Genomic DNA, 23,087 nt, shown 5'->3' with positions numbered 1-23,087 from the left:
CCTCTATACATCCTATTAGATAGGAAGTAGTGTTACATATGGTCCAAGAGAGGCGCTAGGAATGAATAAGGGTCATTATGTGGGGTGGTAGTGTAGTAGTAGTAGCAATGGTCAATTTTTGGTGTTTTCATAGCTCACTTGCTTGTGAAATACGTTATTTAATTGTAATGTTGACGTTTAGAGCTGTATAGCAATACCGAGCAGATTTACCCCATCAATTGTAGGTACTACGGTTGGGGTTCAAACGCCGGTCTTCACTATAAGCTATAGATTACGGGCAGCTCTTCCGACGGTCTAGCCCAACCCAGTTCTTACACGGTCGTCGGCCTCAAACACAGGTCGTATAGCGGTCGTTCAAAAAGACCGCCATACAACGGCTGTATAGCGGTTATCAATTTAGGTGCTAGGCCAGTAAGGACGGGCCAATACAGGGGTTAATACAGGGGCCAATACAGGGGCCAATACTCCGTACACGATGAATAATTCCTAAAATGCTGATTAGTCTTTGGCAATGGAGCAGATGTATCATTCGCCTCGAGGATATATTCCCTCATATCGCTGGCCTAGTTATCGACGTTGCTGTGGATAACATTTAACATTACCTTGTATTCCATTGGCAACTAAAGTACTGCGGTATACTGCACCAACACTACGATCTTAGATTCTACCGCAATTGTCATCGAGCATCGCCGAGGGGCCGATAAGACACAAGTAGTCCTCCAACACCAAAACACAAACTTCTTTATTCGAACCAGAGGATAAAGACTTCGATTTCAACCTCGCCCCCGTACGAAATGTCTACGGCGATTCAAAGTCACCGCCAGCAACCGGGCCTTGCATGCGAAGATTGTCGGCGACGGAAGGCCAGGTGTGATCGCGTCCGTCCTGTATGTGGCTCCTGCCAAGATTCCGGCAATACGTGCCGTTATGTCGACAAGTGGCCACGGCGAGGGCCAAGAAAAGGGCAGATGTTAGCGCTTAAGAATCTCGTTAGTAAGTCGGCTTCTTCAAATCTCCTAATCGCTCTATTTTCTCTATTTCAGGCGTCCATACGATCGATGGAAGCTGACTTCCTGCAGCTAATCTCGAGCAACGCCTCGGCGAGCAGATGAGAAAAGCGCAGCCTGACCATGACGCTATTCTATCGGATACTCGAATAAATCCCGATGCCTCACTTGCAGAAACAGAGCCAGCGACACTCTCAACTCATTTGGAGAACGACACTCTTGGTAGTGCAGCCTTTGAAAGCACTGGTCTCGATTGCACGAGTCTCGAAAGTACAAATGTTGAAAACACAGGACTATCAAGCACTCTTCCGGAAAGGACACTCTTTCAAATCCCTGGTTTCGTAAATGTTGATATGAACTCCGTTTGGGGGTTGCACGGAAGCCCAAGTAATGCCATGTTTGACCAAACTTTCATCAGCGATTGGCTTGATGGTGACGCAGATCTATCACCTCCAAAGACAGTATCCGGTACGCAGCAAGTCTTCACACCAACAAACATGCAGCATCTCGGTGGCTGCGCTCTATCAGACCTGATGAAGGTAGATCTGTATGTGTTCTCCATGCCATCACATCACAGCCCCACCTTCATTCCCGAAGCGGATTCTCTGCAACTCCCACTTTTCCCATTGTATATTATTTCAATCTAACGCGTAGTTTTCGGCAATCACTAGTGATGAGCTATACTTCGACAGGGTCTACCAAGTTGCGCCAAATATACACAGGCGAAACTACTTCGCCTCGGTAAGCCAGAACTGCCCATCTCCCGCCCGGATAGCACTGCAGTACGCCATGCGAGCAGTCGCTGCCGCTGTCTCGGCACAGTACCGGCCGCTCTCGAGCATGCTGTGCGCCGAGTCGCGCCGGGTTCTTGAACAGATGGATGCCGACGGCGCCGGCGACTGCGGCGAGACTCCCATAGAACAGATCCAAGCATGGCTGCTGGTGGCCCACTGGGAGCTGCTTTGCAAGCATGAGCACCAGGCCATGCTCACTGCCGGGCGCGGAATCCGCATGGTCCAGCTGGCGCGGTTTCACGACGTCGATGCATGCAGCGTCCCGTTCATGTCGTTAGGCGCAGAGTCACCTCTGGTTTCACCATCCCTTTTGTCCGGCGATGAAACATTTGCACAGGTTGAGGAAAAGAGGCGGACGTTCTGGCTTGCGTACTGTTTCGATCGATTCTGCCTCATGCGTAGCGGATGCCCATTGTCCCTGCAAGAAGATTCGGTGAGTGGCAATCCCTATCTGACAGAGGCGTCCAAACACCAACGGGACGACTGGGCTGGACTGACTGGAGCTGTAGATCCGCACACGCCTTCCAGCACCAGAGGAAAACTTCCACAACAGCGAACCGATCCGGATGGGTTTTCTGCCCGAGGCACTAGCACGTAACGGCTGCACCGTGCTTCCCCCATTCGCCAAATGTGTCGTCCTAAACAGCTTGTTCAGCCGCTGCATGTCATACCAACGCTTTGCCCGGGCTGAGCTCGTCTCCGCAGGGGCCGACTCACGGAAATCATGGTTTGCCCTGGCCCTCGAAAAGCGGAAGCAGCTGCTTGTGCAGAGCCTGCCCGACTGTACCGACGCCGTCGACGATCCCATGCTGACCTTCGCGTATGCGCTGGCTGCCTGCGCCGCCATTTACGTATACCAAGCGATGGCACATTCGATGGCTTGGACGACCGTCAACCACGAAAGCGCGGATCCTGCGTACGAGGAGCAAGCGTTGCAGGCGGCGAGCGAGCTGGCCCATTTCGTCAAGATGATACCGCGCTCTATCAGCCACTTTAAGACACACCCGTTTCTACCAACCTTGATACATCAGGCTGCTGTGTTTCTCATGGGGCTTCCAGGATCACTAAATCCTACTACAACAGGTCATAGCAACCGAGACGATGACTTGAATACACTACTTGGATCTTTGAGGAATTTACAGCAAACAAAGAACCTGTCACGCTGCCTATTGACCAAGTTAGAGCAGGATGTTCAACTTGTTGGTGAGCAGCACATAAGCACGCAACAGGGTAACAGAAAGGTTAGTGACAGTAGCAGGTAGATTCCAGTACATGATAGACGACTACCAACGAGGAAAAGAAAGAGAGACCACACAGGCTGGTAGTCTTGACACTGTCATATATGATTCCATAATTTTAGTCCCTCATCCGACAAAATGCATTCCTCTCGCACACAAATCCTCTTCTGGCGATTTTTTTTTGGGCCGGATACGCGATGTCAGCGTGAATTAAACTGCCAGGGTTAAATAGCGGGTTCAGCGGCGTGAATTTTGAACCACCCCCACCTGCACGCAGTAGACTAGTAAGCTGCAGGGGCCACTAGTTCGCATTCTCGCGTAGAGTGGGACGGGCCGAAATGGGACGGGCCAAGACGGGACGGGCCGAGACGGGAGATAAGCGATGGGCTTACTGGGGCTGTCGCTCAGTTAGCGATAGTTTTCACTATGCGAGGAATTTCGTATCTGTGCGCTTACTCCTTTTACTGCATTACATATCCGGCTAAAATCAGCGTCAGCTCGTTTCACTAGCGAATGTGACGTCAAAGGCAAACGTAAGCGAGCTGAGGGGTAAAAATAAGTACTTCAACCAATTGTGCCGTAGTCTGTTCCCAAGGCATCAGGGCTCTAGAACGCCGCTGAGATTGTGCTAATTGCTACAGGACACTAGGGGGACGCCACAGGACGGAGAACAGGGGATGAAGTGTTGCTTTAAAAGGATTGTGCAGGCAGAGATAGCGGTATCGCTGAGTCAGCGGTCCGGTGTCCGTGTCCGGTGTGCGGTATCCGCGTCCGGTTTACGGTGGTCCGCGTCCGATGGGCTTCCTTAGCACTTTACGTGGACGTGAGCCTCGCTTCATATTTCCTGTCATTACTGTCATTACTGTAATTTCCCTTACCAGGCAGTCTAGCCTTGTCGCAGCCTTCTTGCAAGACCCTACTCGACGTCCTAAAATATCCCCGTGGGGCTCAAAATCTCATACTATACCTTTGCTTAAACCATGGCTCCGCAGTACGCCAACGACATGCCTCAAGGCTTTACTAACCGCATTGAGCGGGTCGCTATCGTTGGAGTAAGTTCAGCCCAGTTTAGCTGCCATGATTTGCAAAATCTCTCCATATCCTCAAATCACTTACTTCCACCATATGCACATGCGGTACTAACTTGAGACTAAGGCAGGCGGCCAAATGGGCGCGCACTTTGCGAAAACTCTCCTCGAGACCGGCAAGCACACCGTAACCGCCCTGACGCGCCATGGCAGCACGAACGAGCTCGCGGCCGGCGTCAAAGCGGTTATCGTTGACTACGATGATGAGTCCAGCATCGTCGACGCCCTAAAAGGCCAGCAGTTTCTTATCATCACCCTCGGCGCCACGGCCGCTCCGGACACCCATTCCAGGATTGTTCAGGCGGCCGCTAAAGCCGGGGTTCCCCGCATCATGCCCAACATATACGGCCTGGACGACTCCAATGAGGCTCTGATCAGCGAGAACCCGCTGAGCGTCGACTTCACGAGCATTCTCGCGGAAATTGAGTCTTCCGGCTGCTCCTGGACCTCCATGGTCTGTAGCATGTGGTATGAGTTTAGCCTGGCCATGGGCCCTATCTGGTTCGGTTTTGATTTCACTAACAAGAAGCTTACCTTGTTCGACGACGGCAAGACTAAGATCAACGTCACTACGTGGGAGCAGTGCGCGCGCGCCGTAGTCGCGCTGCTGAGCTTGAAGGAGCTGCCCGAGGACGAAAACGACACAAGCCTAACGGTCGACACCTGGCGCTACAAGCCGCTCGTCATCTCGAGCTTTTTGATTAGCCAGGTCGACATGTTCGAGAGCTGGAAGCGCGTCTCCGGCGATAACGACTCGGACTGGATCGTTGAAGAGGAGCCTAGCAAGGAGCGCTATCAGAAGGCCATGGAGCTGATGAAGAGCGCACAGGATCCCATGTCTGCGCGCATGGGCGCCGCGTCGGCCTCGTTCGTCAGGACGTTTTTCCCTAACGGCGGGGGAGATTACGAGAGCACGCGCGGTCTGGACAATGAGAAGCTTGGGCTTCCTAAGGAAGACCTCGATGAGCGTACCGCTGTCGCCAAAAAAATGGTGGAGGAGCAATATGCGGCCAAGTTGTTTGCTAAGATGACCGCGACTTAAGACGGGGGAGCCAAGATAGTTTCCCACCAAAGAGATCTTCTTGAATGAGCAATAAATGGGGAGGGCTATACGCCTAATCTCAGTATCACAGTCGAAATGTTGCAATGGTCTATCCTTGAAGTCACGAGAATGAATAGAATAAAACTCCTAGTCTCGATCCGTGACAGATTTGTAGTGAAGCCACGAATATAACGTCTAAGCTTCACATTTGACACACATTGTATGGAACTTGATACTAAGGAAATTCAAGCCACATGCAGCATGCCACATGCAGAACGCCAGACGGTGTCACCCAGATATCACAGAGTTGTCGGTTAAGTCGAGAAGCCCCTTTCCGAAACACCAAAACCAATCGTGTCATTATTATAGCATCATATTTCACATTCAGGGTCACCATTTTCGTTCAGAACCACCATTTTCATGCCTAGATATCTTCCAATCCTACATCCCTACGCTTTCTTTCTAATGTCTTTCCACCCCAACCCCCACGCACACACAAATGCCAAACCCCCGAGTCCAATCCCCAGATACATCACCGCATCTATAGCTTTGCCGTACGCCCGCAGAACCGCAGGCAGCTGCTCCGCAGATACCAGCTTTTGAATCTCTCGTGCCCCGCCCGCGAGCACCGCCTTGGTGCTAACCCCCGGCGCATCCCTAGTGATGGCCGCGGTGAGGCTGTTGCTAAAGATGGCCTGTCCCATCGTCAGGAAAACGGCCGCGCCGAGGTTCTGGCATAAGATAAGGATTGCCATGGCCGTGGGGATGGAGGCTCGCGGTACGGTGTTTTGGATGGCTATGTAGGACTGCGGGACGTTAGAAAAGAGCGCCCTGTTTATTTATGGGGAGCCAGACGACTGGACACGTACGCTGGACGCAGCGGCGCCGTTTCCCACGCCACCGAGAATTTGGTAACCTATCCAGTTTCCAACCGGAGTTGTGGGGCTTAGTGTGGAATAGAGACCGTAGGCGATAGTGTCAAGGGCCGTCCCTGAAAGTGCCCAGGGAAGATAGTAGCCTAGCTTTTGGACTTTTGAGGGAGAGTGTCAGTTGGCACGATTTTCATGACTGGAGACTCAATGTTAAAGGATAGGAACAGGTTATACTTACTAAGCGCCCCCGCCGACATGGCAAGAATGACCTGGCTGATGATGGTCGGCAGAATGTGCACACCGCTCATAAATGGATCGTCACCCTTGACAGCCTGGAAATAGATGGGCAAGTAGTAGTGTTGGAGGAACATGGCTCCCATGAAGAAGAACATGGTTGCCGAGGCCGAGTAGATAACTCGCACTCGCAGCATCGAGAACGGCAGCAGCGCGTCGTCACCACGGCTGTACTCCCAAGCTAGAAAGATGGCAAACATTGCGGCAGCGCCAACAAACAGCCCGATCACCGTGGCGCTGCCCCACGCGAACCGGTTCCCACCCCACTGCAGTGCGAGGAAGAACATGATGGCCGCGGGCCACAGCAGAACTAGCCCGGTCAGGTCCATCTTCGACACTGCCTTACCGAGCACTTCGCGCACGGGCGGCTTGGCCCTCACCTCCGGGATTCTGAGCAGTATCAGGAGTCCCCCGACCGCGGCGCCAATGGGCAAATTGATGTAGAAACCTGCATGATCGTGTCTCGTCAGAATCAAACAAGTCTCTCGGTGAGGCTCACAGCTGGTAGAAAAAGCTGGGAAACACATACACCAACGCCAAGTGGCGTACTGCGTCAAGGCGCCGCCGATGAGCGGGCCACACGCCATGCCCACCTGACCAAGTGACACGTTGAGGCCCATGACCCGCGGTAGCCTCTCCGGTGGAAGGATGGATGACAGGATGGTCAGGATGCCGTTCATCAGCCCCGATCCTCCCAAGCCGGCAATGGCACGCCCAACAATGAGCATGGGTGACGACTGCGCGGCGCCGCACAGCGCCGATCCCATCTCGAAGATGGCGAAGAAGACGAGGAAGGACCACTATCAGACAATGGAAAGAATACGTCAGCATGCGATAATTGGCCCGCTTGGGAAACGATGCCCCTAGCGATGATAATGTCGACTTACCTTCGTAGGGAAAAAAGTATAGATCTTGCCCGCCAGCGGCACAAACGCCGAGCTAGCGAGCTGGTACGCGCTGCCGTACCATCCTATGTCAAGCACGGAGTCGAAGTCGTCAGTGATCTGCGGGATTGCCGTAGAGATAATGGAACTGTCGAGCATGACGAGGAAGTAGATGAGGGTGACAGGCGCGATAATCAGGGCGCGCTGAAGCCCGGATATATTTAGCTGCTCATCTTCGGGCTTGTCGGTTGAGGGCTCCTTTTCTTTTTCTTCTTCTTTTTCCTTTCCTTGTTCTTCTTCTTGGACGCCGACCTCTGTCTGCGATGCTAATTCAATGCTTGGCAATTCGAGAGTCGAGCTTGTCATCTGGTCCTTCGTCTTTGCTTGACAGGGGACATCCTGTCCTACGGCAGTATTCGAACTTGCTGACTCCGAAGGCGAGCCGCTAGTCATATTGGATCGGTTATGATTCTCAGATTCCTATGGTCAGTAATAATTGTAGGACAATTTAGAATAGTAAGTGCGGATTTGAAAGTGGACTGTCACGTAGGTATTGGGTTATCCGTCAGCCATTCCTGTGTTGGAAATTTCTAGGGCGAACGGACGTCCGATCCGACAGGTGAGACAACCTGGTGAAAAAAACGGACGGAGGCGGACATGTCCAAAACTCATCTTCGACATTAGATTACAGTGGTGGCGGTGCTGATTTATAATTTTCTTAAATTGGCCTAAGTTACATTATAAAGATTGCACAAAAATCCGAGAACTGAGAAACCTGCGCGGCCCGGTTCCTAAAATAGTCTAGCGTGTGTTTAACAAATTCAAGTCAAAGCAGGTTAAGTCAAAACTTGACCTTAATTTGGAGACGAATTTCAAACTATTTAATTTTAACCTAATCGCTAACTTAACTCATACTCAAAAGTACGTTGGTAGGGAATCGCCAAAGTTTTCAGCTCCCCTTACATGCACACCTTTCAAGACAAAACTTCAGAAGGTAGAGCATCCACCACAACCCTGGAATTGGTTAAGGGCAGATTAAAAAACTCGGCCAAAGCAAGTCATGTAAATAATGCGTACATGAACTGCTCTACACGGTCCTGGGCGTCCTGTTCATTCATTTGCTGGTGTAAAAAGTACACGTTACGTTACGTGCCGTGGCGATTGTTAGCTGTCTAATTATTTGTTATATAGGCCATCGGTCCTAAAATCCCCGAAAATGCTCTCCAAAAATGCATCATCACCTAGGTTGATCATTGATTCCGATAGGGTCGGGTTTTGAACGGCCGCACCTTCGCTGCCACCAACTGCGTCCCCGTTGAGCCAGGGGGTACCTGCGGTCGTCTTCTGGCCCATTTTGGAGACGGCATTGGCGCGGAACTTGCGCATCATCCTTGACAGACGCATGAACTGGTCTTCGGACGATATCTCACCTGATTCGCTACTGGCAAGCTCCAGCTTGTCGGCAACGCCATCCAGCACCAGTAGAAGGTCCACGGTGCTGCGCACCAAATGGCAGTCCCAAGCTGGATGGACGAAAGTCGACAGCCGGTATAAGACCATCAAGCATCGCGCCAGCTGCGCCATGTGAATGAACGAGAGACCTGCACATTCAGCTGGCGAGAGCGAAAAGAACATTTCCATCCACGCTTTGATGGCGCCCACAGACCGCCATGAAAAGTCGAGACGCTCATAGCCAAGCGAGTTAGCGCCGCTCATGCTGGCGCCATTGCCGCTATTGCCTCCAGGCCACGGTATTGGTCCTTGAAGAGCATTGGGATATAGTGTGCGAGCCGTTTCGGTCATGCAGAGTTCGATGTAGTGCATGTGCATTATAAGTGGACCTGGCCAAAGTTAGTGAGCCATCTGAAGCCAAACGAGCTACGGCAAGGCTCGTAAAGCCTGCAGCGCATTAATGTCTACTTACCTCGTCGTTGCAGTGTTGCAGGAAGAGATTCGTTGAGCTGATGAAGCTGCTCTTGAAGGGTTCGAATGTAAAAGTTGGCCGAAAGAGCCGGGCCCGTATCTGAGTCTACGTGAGCCGAGTCCCACTCTCGCTGTTCTCTGACCTGGACTGCTTTCTGCGCCAGTAGCTGGAGGCGGACTTGGAATGCAAAAGCCACGTCTGAGTGGCACTCCCTGTTGGCCTCTATAGCGCGGAGAGATTCTTCCATTCGCGGCTTCCACTTCATGACGTCAATCTGCGCGAAATATATGGATATTCTAGCACCTCGTCAGCAATTCCAGACATAAGTTTGACGATGCTCTGCAGTTTTTTTCAGCAGGCAGATGAGGCCATGATATTTTCAGAATCTTGCGTGCAAAAAGTAGAGGAGATGACGCACATGGAGCTCAGCGCATAACATGCTAAGACGGCCCGTTGTTCCTCTACAACAAACCAATGCTTCGTGGTATTGTTTTCCTGTTCAGAGGAGCCATCGACCATAGGCTTCATCATATGTTCATCCGACGGTAACGGCTTGTCTAGACGGAGGTCACATGCTAGCGATATAGCCAACAATATGAGCCGGGAGAGCGTGCCCGTCGGGTTGAGCATGTGGTCATAGCTCCAAGCCGTGAAGGTTAGTAGTCCTTGCAGCAGATCAAGACTAGACTGATTTTGAACCAGTGTCATCTGGGCCAAAACTTCCTTCAGCTCCCATCCATATGCTAGCTTTTGCTCTCTGGAGGGAGATGCGACGGCCAAAATAGCACGCACTAGAAAGGGACGATCGCGCTGCAGCTCCTGCACTGTCACATTAGGGGAAATATCGGTAAAAGAGAAACACGGCAGCATCTTGTCACGAAATATGGTGACACAAGTCTCTAAGTCGTGCGTTGAAGGGCCATCTGGGGCAAGAGGTGTACTCGCAAGAGTACCAGAGATGGTACCTCCGGCATATGGCGACGATAAGTCGATAGCGAACGAATTTTTTCTAGAAGGCTGAGTGGCGGTGTCGTCATCTCCTCCCATGGCAGTATCGGCCGCGTTCGAGGGCCAATCTAGCATAGCTCGTGCGTGAGCGTTATGCGCTCTCGGCGGATTTTTTCTGGGTCAGGGGTCTTACCTGAGTCATCTTGTGAGAGTAGGTGTGCGTAGCCGGCCAGGGTTTCATCCTCACGGACAACGCTCCGCAAGGTCACAGACAAAGAAGGCGACTGTGCGGCGAGGGAGAGCAGCCTGACGAGGCTGTCGACCTCTCCCTCTAAATCACCGATCCTCGCCGCAAAATTATGCCGTCTTTGGGCATTAGTGATCTTGCGCAACGAATCCGATGGCTGACACTGTTTCTTGAGGTGATGGCATCTGTGAAAGCTGTCAATCGACAAGCTCGATCACGTGATATAATATCCAAAAATGTTCGTCGCATGACTGACCTTTCGCACCCGTCGCCGTCCGGGCGACTCGCGCACTTGCATTTCGCCTTGAAGCACTGCATACATGCCAGGCCGGACGGTGCGGCTTGACGGGAAGCCATGCCTTCAGCTCTACCTCGTATCGACGCGTGTGCGAAAGTAGAGACGGAGAGCGGATATCCGCTCGACATGACTTTGGGGCCGGACCCGTTGCGGCGGCGGCGACGGACAGTCGAGTCTTGTAAGTCTGTGGGCCGCAGCGACGGAGACGGACACTCGAGTCTATGGGTGCGAATAGGTGCGGGGTACGGACATCCGGACGTCCGGACTAGAGCAGAACCCCATAGCAAGACCGGAGCAGGAGTAGAGTAGGAAGTCGGAGATTATACTGAGTACCTGCCCGCCCAGGTTAACCCCTTGTCCCCGCAGTAACTTGGCGGTGTTAGGAGTTAACCCCGCGATTATGTCCCATCCCTATGCAACATCCATGCCACGCCCCACCTATAGATGCGGGCCGTGGTTTAGCCCTCGTGGTTTAGCATCACGCACGGGTCATCTCCAAGATTTCACAAAAACTTTTCATTTCTGAGGCCTAAGCGGTAGTTGCACGAAATGCTGTCCTACTGGTGTATACAGTACATAGCCTCAGAATCTGCCCAGAGTCAAGATCAGCCGTTGCAAAAACCTTTCTTGGGACTAACAGCCTCGTCGCATTCATCTCTCGCGCTACAACCGTCGAAATCGATCCGCTCCAAAAGAAAGCGTATCGACAAGTGATATGTTCTCACGCTCTATGATAGTGCAGGGGAACTGGCTGGTAAAAGCCAAAACGGTTCGACGGATCCCACTTCCGCTTGAGACGGGAGAGCCTGGCAAGCTTTCGATGCGAGTACCAGGCTTCCGGACCTTCATCGCCGTGAGCAAAGTTGACGTAGATGGATAAGCAATCCAAGCCGCTCGTTTCCTGCATCACGGCTCGCGCATCCTTGAAGAAGTGGTTAGCCGCGTCGTTGAGTGTCGCGTTGGGATGGTAGTTGCTCTGTATAGTTCTAGAGTGATATTGTAAGCTGAAAGGGACACGGATGCAAACTTCCCCCATTTCATGCATGCTTCAACTCACATTTGCGACTTGACCCCTCGGTAAGGGTAGGCGGTGTCATTGTCCTCGACGCTCAGAGCCACGGCGTTGGGGTAGCGGTTCACGCCGAAGAAGCCAGTGAAGTCGGGGTTCTCGCTGGAGAATGCGGTGATGTTGTTGAAGAGCGCCGTCATGGCGACCGGGTCCGTCTGCGCGATTCCCAGAGTGTATGCGTTGTAATACTGGCCATAGGTACAGTCGGTTGCGCCTGGGCTAACATATGCGCCGAAGAGAGCTACCGTGTACCAATCTGTCCATCGAACAGTTTTCGTATTGGTAGTCGTTGGGCCCGCGACAATGAAAGGTTGTATATGCTGCGTCACGTCTGCCTCGGGGCCAAACCAAACTAGATTGACGATGACTGCGGACTGGTTGTGGAGAGACATGTCAGCGACTGATGTTTCGATGTATGTTTTGGGGCTAGTCTACGGCACACAAACCTGTCCACTGGTCTGATTGTATGTCGAAGCAACGTTTATGGTGAGCTCGTTCGGGATATCGTCATCATACGTCTTCAGGGCCTCGTATATGGTCGCGTTGGCGCTTCCGGGGTAGAGGAGATCAATGCTGGTTAGGTCGCCGCTATTCAAGAGGTCGTGGAGATGGAACGTCGCCGAAGTTACAATGCCGAAGTTGGCACCGGCACCGCGCATACCCCAGAATAAATCGGCGTGTTTCGTCTTGGAAGCTTCCACAATCTCTCCGTTTGAAGTCACCATGCGCACTGAATCGAGGTAGTCCACTCCGAGTCCGAGGATTCCCTGCATGACACCAATGGTCCCTCCAAGCGAAGCCCCAAGAAGTCCTACGCACCTTGAGTTGCCGAATGCTATAAAAATAGGAATCAGCACAGCTCTCTTCACATGAAAAGTTCTTCTTGAGGATCGGGATAGCAGGAGTGAATTGCATGACGTACGCAGCATCTTCCCTGCATTATACAGAGGATCAAACAATTGGGAGAAGTTGACAGCTCCCCCGACGGTGAGCTTGTTGTTCTCGGCGTCTAGGTCAACTGTTCGGAAGTGGCTGAGATCGATCTCAATGCCATTGAGGGCCGCTAGTGTACCTGTGCTGCCGTGGCCGCGGCCAGTGGCTAGGAAGGAGATATTATTTTGTGCGGAGACCTTTACAATATGTTGAACATCTGCCTCAGTAGCCGGCTTGATGGCTCCAAAGTAAGTTGGCGCATCATAGAGATTCCATCTTGGTGTCACTTCGCTGTAGTCGGAGTCCGTAGGATAGAAGATCTCGGATCCTGCGGACAAGCCGGGAGCGTATAATGCAGTCAGATTGGGTTGAGCGACAGCCAATCCGAGACTGGCAGCCAGCAGGTACAAATACAATAGATTAAGATGCATTATGATTCTGATCACTGTGAAACAATTTAAATAGAGCCGCGTTTCGATATGAGAGTCTCTCCAGTGGCATCTTATATAAAAAGCACAAGGACGGCCGGCATGGCAGCTCTCGCAAGGCCATGGTCGGCTTCCGTCGCCGGTTCTGGTTGTCTGGGCCGCACGCCTACTCGACGCCCCTCCATTCTGGTCCTGCAGGTCAATAATTAGGGTGCCGAGAGTAAATATTAGACGTCCTGGCAGCGAGCACTTCTGCAAGCTCCGTGTGGCTGCCATCGGGCCACAGCATACGCGACATGATTGGAAGAGTCGGAGATTTGAAACTCCGGCCCATCTGTATTATACATGAATTTTCTATCTCGTCTTCAGCATAACATTAAGCTTCTTCACAATGGATTTCCGTCCTTATGTCGAGGACACGAGTGCTAGCGCTCCCGAGCAACCCGCACAGGCGGAGTCCAAAACGCAAGTTGACAGTATAGATGAGCTTCACCAAGATGTCGTGTCTCAATTCCCATTTCTGAACGGCTACAGTCATATTGTCTTCCTCTTTCAGCCGGATGCCGACACGTCGCGAGAGACTATCATTGCCACGGTCCACGCTGCCTTGGCCAAACTCACCGCGCAAGTGCCATGGCTGGCCGGCCAAGTCTTGCACAATCCCGGGCCACCAGGAAACTCAGGGCACTACATGTTGGCTCCATGGCCTTTAAGTGCGCACAAGAACGACATGGTGCGCGTTAAAGACTGTGAGGACCGCATGCCGCCAATAGCGCAGATTGTGCGGGCAGGTGCGCCCATATCGATGCTCGACGCCAAAATCCTCACGCCATTTCCCAGTCTTCCCCTGCCGCATGGCCTGGAGCCGCCGCTGCCGGTGATGTTGCTGCAGGTCAATTTCTTACAGGGCGGTGTCATCATCAACCTTTCCACCCACCACATGGCCGTCGACGGCAATGGCATCGTGCAGATTATGCGTCTACTGGCCACTGTGCTCCAAGGCCAGGAGATAGCCGCCACGGACAAAGAGCAGGCAAACCGCGACCGCCGCCGCGTGGTGCCACTGATTCCCCGCGGCGAGCCCGTCAAGGATCACAGCCACCTGCGAGCTCCTCCCGGCCACATTACAGTCCCTCCATCGTCGCCTCCGAAATGGTGCTACTTCAAGCTTCCGGTTTCGGCCCTGCCTACGCTCAAAAAGTTGGCATCCCCGCCGTCACAGCAGCAGCAGCTGTCGGAAAATGACGTGATCTGTGCCTTCTGCTGGCAGCGCATCACCGCAATGCGTCTTGCGCGAGGCTTCTCGCCGGACACTATGACAAAGATGACGCGGATCATTGACGCGCGAGCCGCCCTCGGCGTACCCATCACGTATATGGGACACTTGACCTACTATGCAGTAGCGCAGCTTCCCATGCGCCTAGTCGCGTCGCTGCCACTATCCAGCATCGCGCAGACGCTGCGCCGCGAGCTCAACGCTGCGAACACGACGTGGGCGATCCGCAGCTACGCTACCTTCCTCGCGCGCGAGCCAGACAAGTCACGTCTCGTGTATGCTGGTCTACGCAACCTTGACACCGATCTGGGGACAACGGCTTTCACTGCGAGCCAGTCGACTAGTCACGATGATGGTTCGGCCATACCGGAAGATTTCGGACCTGTGCTAGGCCGCCTCAAGTGCACCCGCCGTCCGAATTGCTCGCCTCTTGTAGGAGGCATTACTATTTGCCCAGTCGAGAGCGGCGCAATCCCCATTGTTATGTGTCTGCCTGGCGCTGATTTAGAGGGATTGGCAAAGGATCGTGAGTGGAGGCAGTACACAAGGTACATCGGTTAACGCCCTTTAATTGTTCTGCATTTTGAAATGTCTACATTGCTCAATCTCATGGCGTTATGATCACCATCTTCCCCCACCCTGGTGCTTCCTTTGCCAACTTTAATGCCTCGTCGATGTCGCGTAGGCCAAATGCTCCCGCAATGTCTTTGCGCAGCTTGAGGTTGCCCGCCTCTATAAGCCTGATCGTGAACTCCACGTCTTGCCGATTTTGTGCGAATGAGCCGATGATCGATATAGAATTTGCCCTGATGGTCAAATATGGCAATGGCACTTTCCCCGGGATCATGCCAGCTAGGCAGCATCTGTATGCAGTCATAGTCAGTCATAGCCAGTCCCCTTAATCGTGACCAAGTGCACAAAGCATGACATACCGTCCAAAGCGTTTCAAAGTGTGCAGCCCAACTTCAAGGTGTGTGGACCCAATCATCTCCGGAGAGGAGAAATCAATATATGCGTCAGCACCCCTGCCATCCGGCGTAGCAGCGCGAAGTGTATCGACATCTGTCGTGACATCGCCTGTGAGCACGAGGGGCGTAATACGCTTGCCATCATCTCCAAAATGGTGCATCAAGGCGCTGAGGGTGTCTTTGCTCCGGCTCGTCACCACGACATTAGCGCCAAGGCCCAACGCGGCGACGATTGCGCTTGAGCTGAAGAAGCCCGTCCCCGGCATCACGAGCACCGTCTCGCCAGGCCGGACGTGAATAGCATTGGCGGCACCAACCCCAGACATGATACTGGAAATTTCAGCTAGCTGTGCTGGCGTGACGCCATGCTGCGCGATGCGTTGCTCGTTAACAACGTGCACGTTCTCAGTCGGAAAGCGGGCATACTCGGCGAAACAGCCGTCTTTGTAGTGACTCGACGAGAACTTGAGCTCCTCCTCTGAGTGCCCACCATGATAACCTACATAACCCGTCGTCAGCATTTTTCTGACGTCTACGGACGGATTGCTACCAGGGCGATGTGTCTTCACTTACCCAAAACGATTCGCTTCTCCGGCGCATCCCTCAAGTAAACGATGTGGTCGCAAAACACTAGCTGCCCCGGCTTCAGCGAAGCAACATCGGGTCCGACCTCATCAATGCGTCCGACGCAGCAAGTTCCAAACACCAGCGGGTATGCGTGAGGGAAGGGAAGCGAGCCATCGAGGACTTCCGACTGTGCAATTGTTAATCTCCTGTAAAACTTTCTTTTTGTAAGTCAATGTATGGATGCGCACGAACCACGTAGTCCCATATCGGAGCCGCAATGACGCGCACGACGATGGAGCCAGCGGATGCTTCGGGCTTGTTTACTCGTTCATGCCTAAGATCGCCTGGTCCATACAGGACGAGAGCGTTCATGGAGACCGACATGATAAATGTACATACAATGCGAGCACTTGTCATTGCACTTATAATGCGTTACTTATATATATGTACGAATAATACCAAACGTTACGGCGACGGTCGGACGGTCGTTTCGCTCGTGTAACACCTTGGTCCCACAATCTCATAAAAACTCCGAACGTTTGTCCGGTGTATATTTATCCCCGTAGGCAAAACGACTCTTAGGTTATGGCCTAAGTGACAAAATATTATTAAGTTCTTACTAAGTAATTATCTCGCAAAATACTTGCTTTTAGGTGAGAAATTTAGTGACCGACTCGCTTGTGAATAGTTCACAAGCGAGTCGCCTACACAAGCTCACCGTCGATTTTTTCTTAGCAACGTAAGTCGTGGCGTAACGCGGGGGATGGCGTAACGCGGGGAATTCACCCCGCCGACTTCTGATAACTGTGAATAACTCAACAATGGTTCGCTGTAAAAGCCTGGGTGTTGCTGAGCGTGAAACTTTAATAGCCCAGGCAGTATTAGACGTCCAATCTAAGAAGTATAAGAGTGCATATCACGCTGAGAAAGTGCTGGGGCTGCCGAAGAGTTCAGTGACGCGACGCGTCAATGGAGGTTTGACATGCTCCCAAGCCCGCCAGAAACAGCAGAATTTATCAGGCGCGCAAGAACAGATACTTCTAAAGTGGATTAAAAACCTAACAATCAGCGGCTATTCTCCAGGGCATCGGTTGTTGAAGGAAATAGCTGAAGAACTCCGGTCGCACTGGTCACTCAATTTTGACGACGCGACGCCAAACTTACTTCTACCCCAACCACGATTTTCCCTCGGTCGCGACTGGGTACCACGATTCATACAACGACATCCCCATCTACAGGTCGCTATTGGGCGACGGATCGAAACTGTACGCATGGACGGTGCAACAAAACCAGTGCTTACGGCATGGTTTAACGCGTACACCAAGGTGGTTCAAGAGTTTGGAATCACGCAAGAGAACACATATAACATGGATGAATCCGGATTTTCGATTGGGACAATGGAATCTACTCGAATTATACTTGATTCAACGCTTCGTACGAAGCATCAAGCGCATCCTGGCCGTCAGGAATGGGTTTCGATGGTCGAGTGCATCTGCGCAGACGGAACCATCCTCCCACCCCTCGGGATCTTTAAGGGCAAGAACGTTCTCCAATCATGGATTCCGCCCGCAGTCATCGACCAGTGGTTCTTCTCTGCAAATACGAAAGGCTGGACAAGCAACCTCCATGGGTTGGAGTGGTTAAAACGCATCTTCGAGCCAACAACACGTACAAAAGCAGATGGTCAGCACCGGCTTCTTATATGTGATGGCCACGACTCACACATTAGCGGGAGTTTCATTGCGCATTGCATGCAGAACCATATTGTATTACTGATACTTCCCCCTCATACATCGCACTTACTACAACCACTGGATGTTGCGATATTCGGCCCGCTAAAAAAGCATCTGACAGTAGCGCTCTCCCCACTCAACCAAGCGCAACTTGCGCGCATACAGAAGTATGAATGGATGGAGTGTTACGACGGAACAAGAAGGCTGGCCAACTACAGGACAGGAAGGAGGGAGGTCGCATGAGACCGGCCCTGGTACCTGGAGGGGCAGCGGGGAATAGTAGTTCCGAAAGTATCACGTGACGGACTCGCAGGATGATGAGGAGAATCCTAAGAGTCCAGGACTCCGAGGACTCGAGTGAGTTCCCATGAGTCCACTAGGCACGACGCCACTATATAAGTAGATAGTATTTCCTTAGATAGGAGCTTCGTGCTCAACTCAATACAGTATTTGTTATATACTAGTAACGTGTTACTTGAAGCCTTTGTGTCCGATCCCCTGCCTCCTCTGATAAGTAAACCTTTACGCAAGAGAACCTCTGTGTCTTCTATCGTTTAGAAGTCAGCGTTACATGGAGGCATACATCCAGGCACGGCTTGATGTATGCAACCATCAGAACATTGAGTCAGCATACCGTGGCGCTGGCTTGTTTCCTTTTAATCCCCAGCGAGCATTGCGTACGCTGCTCAATGCTGAACCATCAGTCGAGGCTGACCGACCAAAAACACCACATCAGTATGATATTTTTGACCGAGTCTTTATCAACAGCTCCCCCCCAGATGGGATGACCTTACGCTCTGCAAATGCGCTTCTTACAACTACAATTAATAGTGGTGGGGTGCTGTCAACACCAGTGCGGATGTACATCCAAAAACTCACAGTTGCGTCAGAGCAACTTCGAGCACGCAGCATTGTCCACCAACTCGATGCCAACAACCTGCGAGCAGTTATAAAGCAACGTACGGTAGGTACGAAGGGGAAAAGGGTTATTCTGAAGGGTCACTTTCATGTTTCTACGCAAGAGTTGTGTGATGCGGTGATGGAGGCGGAAAAGGCGACACATAACCCAAGTAAGAAAAAGCGCAAAACAAAGGATAAGAACGCCTCCTCAGACATTGAAATTGACGAGTATATTGAGGAAGAAGCAGGGGAACAATCTAAGAGTGATGGTGGATCATGTATTATCGTTGATTGTAGTTAAATTTACAGATTTGTTGTGTTCTCTTCAAATTTCCACCGCGTTACGCCATCCCCCGCGTTACGCCACGACTTACGTTATCATACTTTTGACTTTAAACTTAAATAACTTTATTTTAAACATGACAACTTCGTACGAAGAAAGAGAAATGATTCTTGACTTCAAGTGCTTAAATTAAACCCAAAAATTAGTGTAACTCATGTTAGGCAAATCTACGATCTTCCTCGTACGACCAGTGTTCAGCAGATGCTACCCAGGTAGTATCTGGGTCCTCACTAGGTAAGGTAAGTATCTAGGTGACCTTGCCTAGGTAAGGTAGGTATTTACAGATACTTTAACAGGTATATGAGCCTCAATTAAGAAAAATGAGGCTTTGATAATTACTGTAGACAATGAAATGTGGGCTATAGAAGTGACAACCTGCGACCTATAACAAAATATAATACTGCAATGCAAATAAGTCTTATTTCTCAGCCTCATCATCTGCATCATCCTTGTCGCTGTCAGCATCTGGCAACTGACCCCAATTCCATAAGCAGAGTATATATCTAATTGTTAATGGTGTAACTTGTTTCATTTCTTTGTGATAATATCACTGCCATTGCTAAATACCTGCTCTGATGGGGCAGATGTTGCTGGAATTGCCAGATGGTCTTGAGCAACTTGAGCAACTATTAGATACTGATATTGCTTTGAAGACCAATATTTAAAGATGTCTGTATCTTTATCTGGCCGTGGTTCAAGCATCCATCATTTCCATTCTGGCTTTTTATATGATTTGCCTTCTAATGCAAATAAGTCTTCATCAGAATCCAGCTCTTGCTCTCTGTTATTTGCATTTCCTAATGCAAATGAAAGTGCTGTTTCATGTTCAATGCGCTCTGTATGAAGATGATATTGTCAAGTCTTGTATTTTCTGCAGACGTCTTCAAACTAAGCTCTTGCCCGTGATCTTCATATATGTTCCAGCCCAGGCCCAACCGTGAATGATGCCCAACCTATGCGGGGTAATATAGTATAGATATTGTAGATAGATCTATTATATCAACTTCATCAATATGGAAGACCCTACTATTGCACAGATTAATCCATTTCCTCAGGATGTGCACATTGCTTTTCAAACCTATATTCATAGCTTTAGCTATAGTAATAGAGAGTGGATGGACTACTTAAAATACCGTCAATTACTCCTCTATCTTCAGAACCCATCGATGAAACCTGCAAATCCTATTGAATCACGACTTAAGCATCGTGCGCAAACAGAGTTTATGCTTCTACATAATAAGCTCTACTATAAGCCTACTACTAGGTTTCAAAACCCACGATGTGTAATTCTTGAGAGCGATGCATTTGATACTATTATCAACGAACACCTACAACTCCTACACGCAGGCCGTACAAAAACATGGAATATCAAAAAGTTCTATGGACTAAAGAGAGAAGAAGTAGAGTTCATTATAAAGCGGTGTAAGAACTGTACTCTAAATCGACCATCTACTACAAAAGCTCCATTAGTCCCTATTATAAGTGGGCGAGCGTGGGAGCGGGTTCAAATTGATCTAATTGATATGCGCCATGAGCCTTCAGGGCAATATAAATGGATTCTGCATATAAAGGATCATTTCTCAAAGTATACACAGCTATACCCTTTAACGGACTCTCATCAATATGACCCACGGTACTGGGATTTCCAATTCCAACACGACATTCGTGGCCTTGACCGTACGGCTTAGTGGCTCAGTGCTGAAGCGAAGTCACGAAGTAAGAGGTTTGGAGGCCTGGATTGTCCAACATGGGAATTGGTCCTTGGGGTGACACAGCAGCCATGAGTTCGGAGCCGAGAGTTGGGTCGATTCCTGCTTTGACATGAGGCCTTGCAGAACACCCTTCAATGGCATTGGCAGCCACAAAAGGGCCGATCATCCTGGCAATTGGCTGTCGTCCTCAGGACGGAGAATACTCTAGTAATGTTACTCCGAGAACCAACAACACTAACCCCAGCAGATGTGACAGTTTGTTGGCCATTTCCAGGCTGTCGGTAATTCTCAAGATGACCCCGGAACCTGTGCGATCACATCACAATCCTGTGTGATGATCCGGCGCGTAGGAGATACGATACGAGCGATGCGAGATAGTAGGCGCTGTCAAGCAGGGCCAATTGCAGACTGCTTTGTTCAATTTATCGCAGCTTTCTTACCTCCAAAGATTATGCAAGCTGATAATGGAAAGAAATTCAAGGGAGCCCTACTTATCCTACTACGCAAGTATGGAATTCAAGTGATAAATGGAGAGAAATGGTCACCACAGACACAGGGCCTAGTTGAGCAAGCCAATGGGGTTGTTGAAGCAAAGCTACGAGCATGGAAAATGGATCATGGATCTATGGAGTGGAAGGATGGGCTACTTGAGGTTATGCTTGCAATGAATACTCAAATCCACTCGACAATTGGATGCGCACCAGCTGAGCTACTATTCCGAGATAGAAGCTCTCATATTAACTGGCTTAATAGCCAGGCGCAGAAGGATCTCTCAATTGGAGTTGAGCAGGAAGATCCAACGTTGGCACCGATTCTTGAGAGTGAGCTCCAGCAAGAACTATTGATCAATTCTGAGCTAGCGCTATTGATCAATTCTGAGCTAGCGCTATCGATCAATTCTGAGCTGGCACCCTTGATCAATTCTGAGCTGGCACCCTCGATCAATTCTGAGCTGGCGCTCTCAATCAATTCTGAGCTACTTCTCTCGCTCAATTCTGAGCGAGCATTCTCACTCAATTCTAAGCTAGCGCTCTCACCCAATTCTGAGCGAGCACTCTCACTCTCACTCAATTCTGAGCCGGCGGAATCGATCAATTTCGAGCAAGTGCAAGAGCAGCTTCATTCTGAGCTCCGGCGTGGGAGCCGGAGTAGAGTCGCAGACCAGCCTAGAACTGAGCTTAGAGCCCCCATTGATCCTATAATTGAGTGGGCTACAGTAGCAACTCAAAGGCAAGGGTTCTTATGATACAAAAGTATAGCAAGAGGCATAATATCCAACACTTCGATATTGGAGCTATAGTCTCTATCAAGGTTCCTCGAGAGGATAGAACCTCAACTGATAATAAGAGGCTCTTTGCACGCATTTTAGAAGAGCCCTATCCACACCGGTATCAGGTTATAACACTCTCTGGTATTATACAATGCCTTATACCTACAAAATCACTTCAAGCTGTAGAGCAAGCTCTTTGGTCTGATATTACTATTCCTACTTCTACAAAGCAAGTAACACTTGCACTTGCAGCTAGAGAGGCTTCTACAAGTGCACGGGTTGGAATATCATGTCAATGTAAGGGTCAATGCAATTCAAAGAGGTGTCAGTGTTATAAGGAAGTAAAGGGGTGTAGCGTACACTGTCATAATGATGACCACGACTGTGGTAATTTTTCAGGTCTAGCTAGTCGTACGGAATAGCTTTAGTTGAGAGGCCACGAGTTGAGAGGCCACGAAGGAAGCGAGCAAGAGCAGACACTGTTGGTAATAGTATATAGATTCTTAATTACTACTTTACTATTACTATTATTCGTGGTTGGGCCGGCCCATTCGCGAATAGGCCGGCCCGCTCGCAGAGGTTCATATTCGTGGTTGGGCTGGCCCATTCGCGAATGGGCCAGCCTATTCGCGAATATGAATTATTCGCGACTGGGCCGGAACATATATCATCTATACTGTCTGGATAAATCTTCTTAAATACGATATGATTCATCCATGGATCACAAATTGTAGCTACAGCTAAGTGCTTGCATTGTTGGTTTGTTGCAAGAGTATAATACTCATGAAGCTTTAGATAAGCAGCTGTGCAGGCAATACCAATTGTAGAGTGCTCGCCAACATCATGTTGCATTTTTTTAACTTTATTTATCATTTTTAAATAAAGTGGAATAGCAAAGTTTAGTGTTGGATAAGGATCACTTTGTAGTCATCTTGATGGTTTAAAAAATATTAAGAACAGTTGTTTAAGATCCTTAATAATAGCCCAATCTTCTGTAGTTAATGCAATATCTTGCATACTAATATCAAGTTGCTGCATTGTGCAAACTGCTGTAATTGGTATCTGTGCCGAACACTACGTACGACATTAAGAGATTTATCTAGAAACCTACACAATATAGTTACAACTTTAATTAAGTCTCAAAAATTGACAATATTAGAAGAAGAAGTTGTTGTACGACATATTCTTCGCCTAGATTTGCAACCATTTCCTCCTCGACATAGTGCTGTTCAAGATATGGTAACGTACATGT

At 50.2% G+C, this 23,087-nt stretch overlaps 7 protein-coding genes across 7 annotated transcripts; 3 read left to right on the top strand and 4 right to left on the bottom strand.

Moving 5' to 3' along the window:
• Positions 1-547: 547 nt before the first annotated feature.
• VC83_09320 (uncharacterized protein) lies at positions 548-3,109 on the top strand. Its single transcript, XM_024472760.1, has 4 exons — positions 548-993; positions 1,080-1,554; positions 1,679-2,234; positions 2,311-3,109. Exons 1-4 carry the CDS (start codon positions 795-797, stop codon positions 3,061-3,063), a joined length of 1,983 nt encoding a protein of 660 aa, XP_024319689.1. The 5' UTR covers positions 548-794; the 3' UTR covers positions 3,064-3,109.
• A 784-nt stretch (positions 3,110-3,893) lies between these two features.
• On the top strand, positions 3,894-5,221 carry VC83_09319 (uncharacterized protein). Its single transcript, XM_024472759.1, has 2 exons — positions 3,894-4,091; positions 4,195-5,221. Exons 1-2 carry the CDS (start codon positions 4,020-4,022, stop codon positions 5,167-5,169), a joined length of 1,047 nt encoding a protein of 348 aa, XP_024319692.1. The 5' UTR covers positions 3,894-4,019; the 3' UTR covers positions 5,170-5,221.
• A 414-nt stretch (positions 5,222-5,635) lies between these two features.
• On the bottom strand, positions 5,636-7,840 carry VC83_09318 (uncharacterized protein). Its single transcript, XM_024472758.1, has 5 exons — positions 7,223-7,840; positions 6,865-7,135; positions 6,280-6,783; positions 6,025-6,199; positions 5,636-5,975 (listed from the first exon to the last, which is right to left on the bottom strand). The coding sequence occupies exons 1-5, from the start codon at positions 7,670-7,672 to the stop codon at positions 5,966-5,968; spliced, it is 1,410 nt and encodes a 469-aa protein (XP_024319691.1). The 5' UTR covers positions 7,673-7,840; the 3' UTR covers positions 5,636-5,965.
• Positions 7,841-8,072: 232 nt separating this feature from the next.
• VC83_09317 (uncharacterized protein) lies at positions 8,073-10,994 on the bottom strand. Its single transcript, XM_024472757.1, has 5 exons — positions 10,595-10,994; positions 10,285-10,523; positions 9,562-10,219; positions 9,144-9,439; positions 8,073-9,060 (listed from the first exon to the last, which is right to left on the bottom strand). Exons 1-5 carry the CDS (start codon positions 10,762-10,764, stop codon positions 8,396-8,398), a joined length of 2,028 nt encoding a protein of 675 aa, XP_024319696.1. The 5' UTR covers positions 10,765-10,994; the 3' UTR covers positions 8,073-8,395.
• A 540-nt stretch (positions 10,995-11,534) lies between these two features.
• Positions 11,535-13,427, bottom strand: VC83_09315 (uncharacterized protein). The gene is made up of 3 exons (XM_024472756.1): positions 12,628-13,427; positions 12,152-12,540; positions 11,535-12,079 (listed from the first exon to the last, which is right to left on the bottom strand). Exons 1-3 carry the CDS (start codon positions 13,340-13,342, stop codon positions 11,690-11,692), a joined length of 1,494 nt encoding a protein of 497 aa, XP_024319698.1. The 5' UTR covers positions 13,343-13,427; the 3' UTR covers positions 11,535-11,689.
• A 23-nt stretch (positions 13,428-13,450) lies between these two features.
• VC83_09314 (uncharacterized protein) lies at positions 13,451-14,903 on the top strand (the record flags this gene model as incomplete). The annotated part of the gene is made up of 1 exon (XM_024472755.1): positions 13,451-14,903. The coding sequence occupies exon 1, from the start codon at positions 13,458-13,460 to the stop codon at positions 14,901-14,903; it is 1,446 nt and encodes a 481-aa protein (XP_024319697.1). The 5' UTR covers positions 13,451-13,457.
• On the bottom strand, positions 14,541-16,415 carry VC83_09313 (uncharacterized protein). The gene is made up of 4 exons (XM_024472754.1): positions 16,130-16,415; positions 15,884-16,064; positions 15,275-15,809; positions 14,541-15,205 (listed from the first exon to the last, which is right to left on the bottom strand). Exons 1-4 carry the CDS (start codon positions 16,292-16,294, stop codon positions 14,950-14,952), a joined length of 1,137 nt encoding a protein of 378 aa, XP_024319694.1. The 5' UTR covers positions 16,295-16,415; the 3' UTR covers positions 14,541-14,949.
• Positions 16,416-23,087: the final 6,672 nt, after the last annotated feature.

Source organism: Pseudogymnoascus destructans (assembly GCF_001641265.1).
Source record: "Pseudogymnoascus destructans isolate 20631-21 unplaced genomic scaffold scaffold_42, whole genome shotgun sequence".
NCBI classification, from domain to species: Eukaryota; Fungi; Ascomycota; class Leotiomycetes; order Thelebolales; family Thelebolaceae; genus Pseudogymnoascus; species Pseudogymnoascus destructans.
Note: the sequence above shows the minus strand (reverse complement) of the source record. Positions and strands in the feature narration are given on the sequence as shown.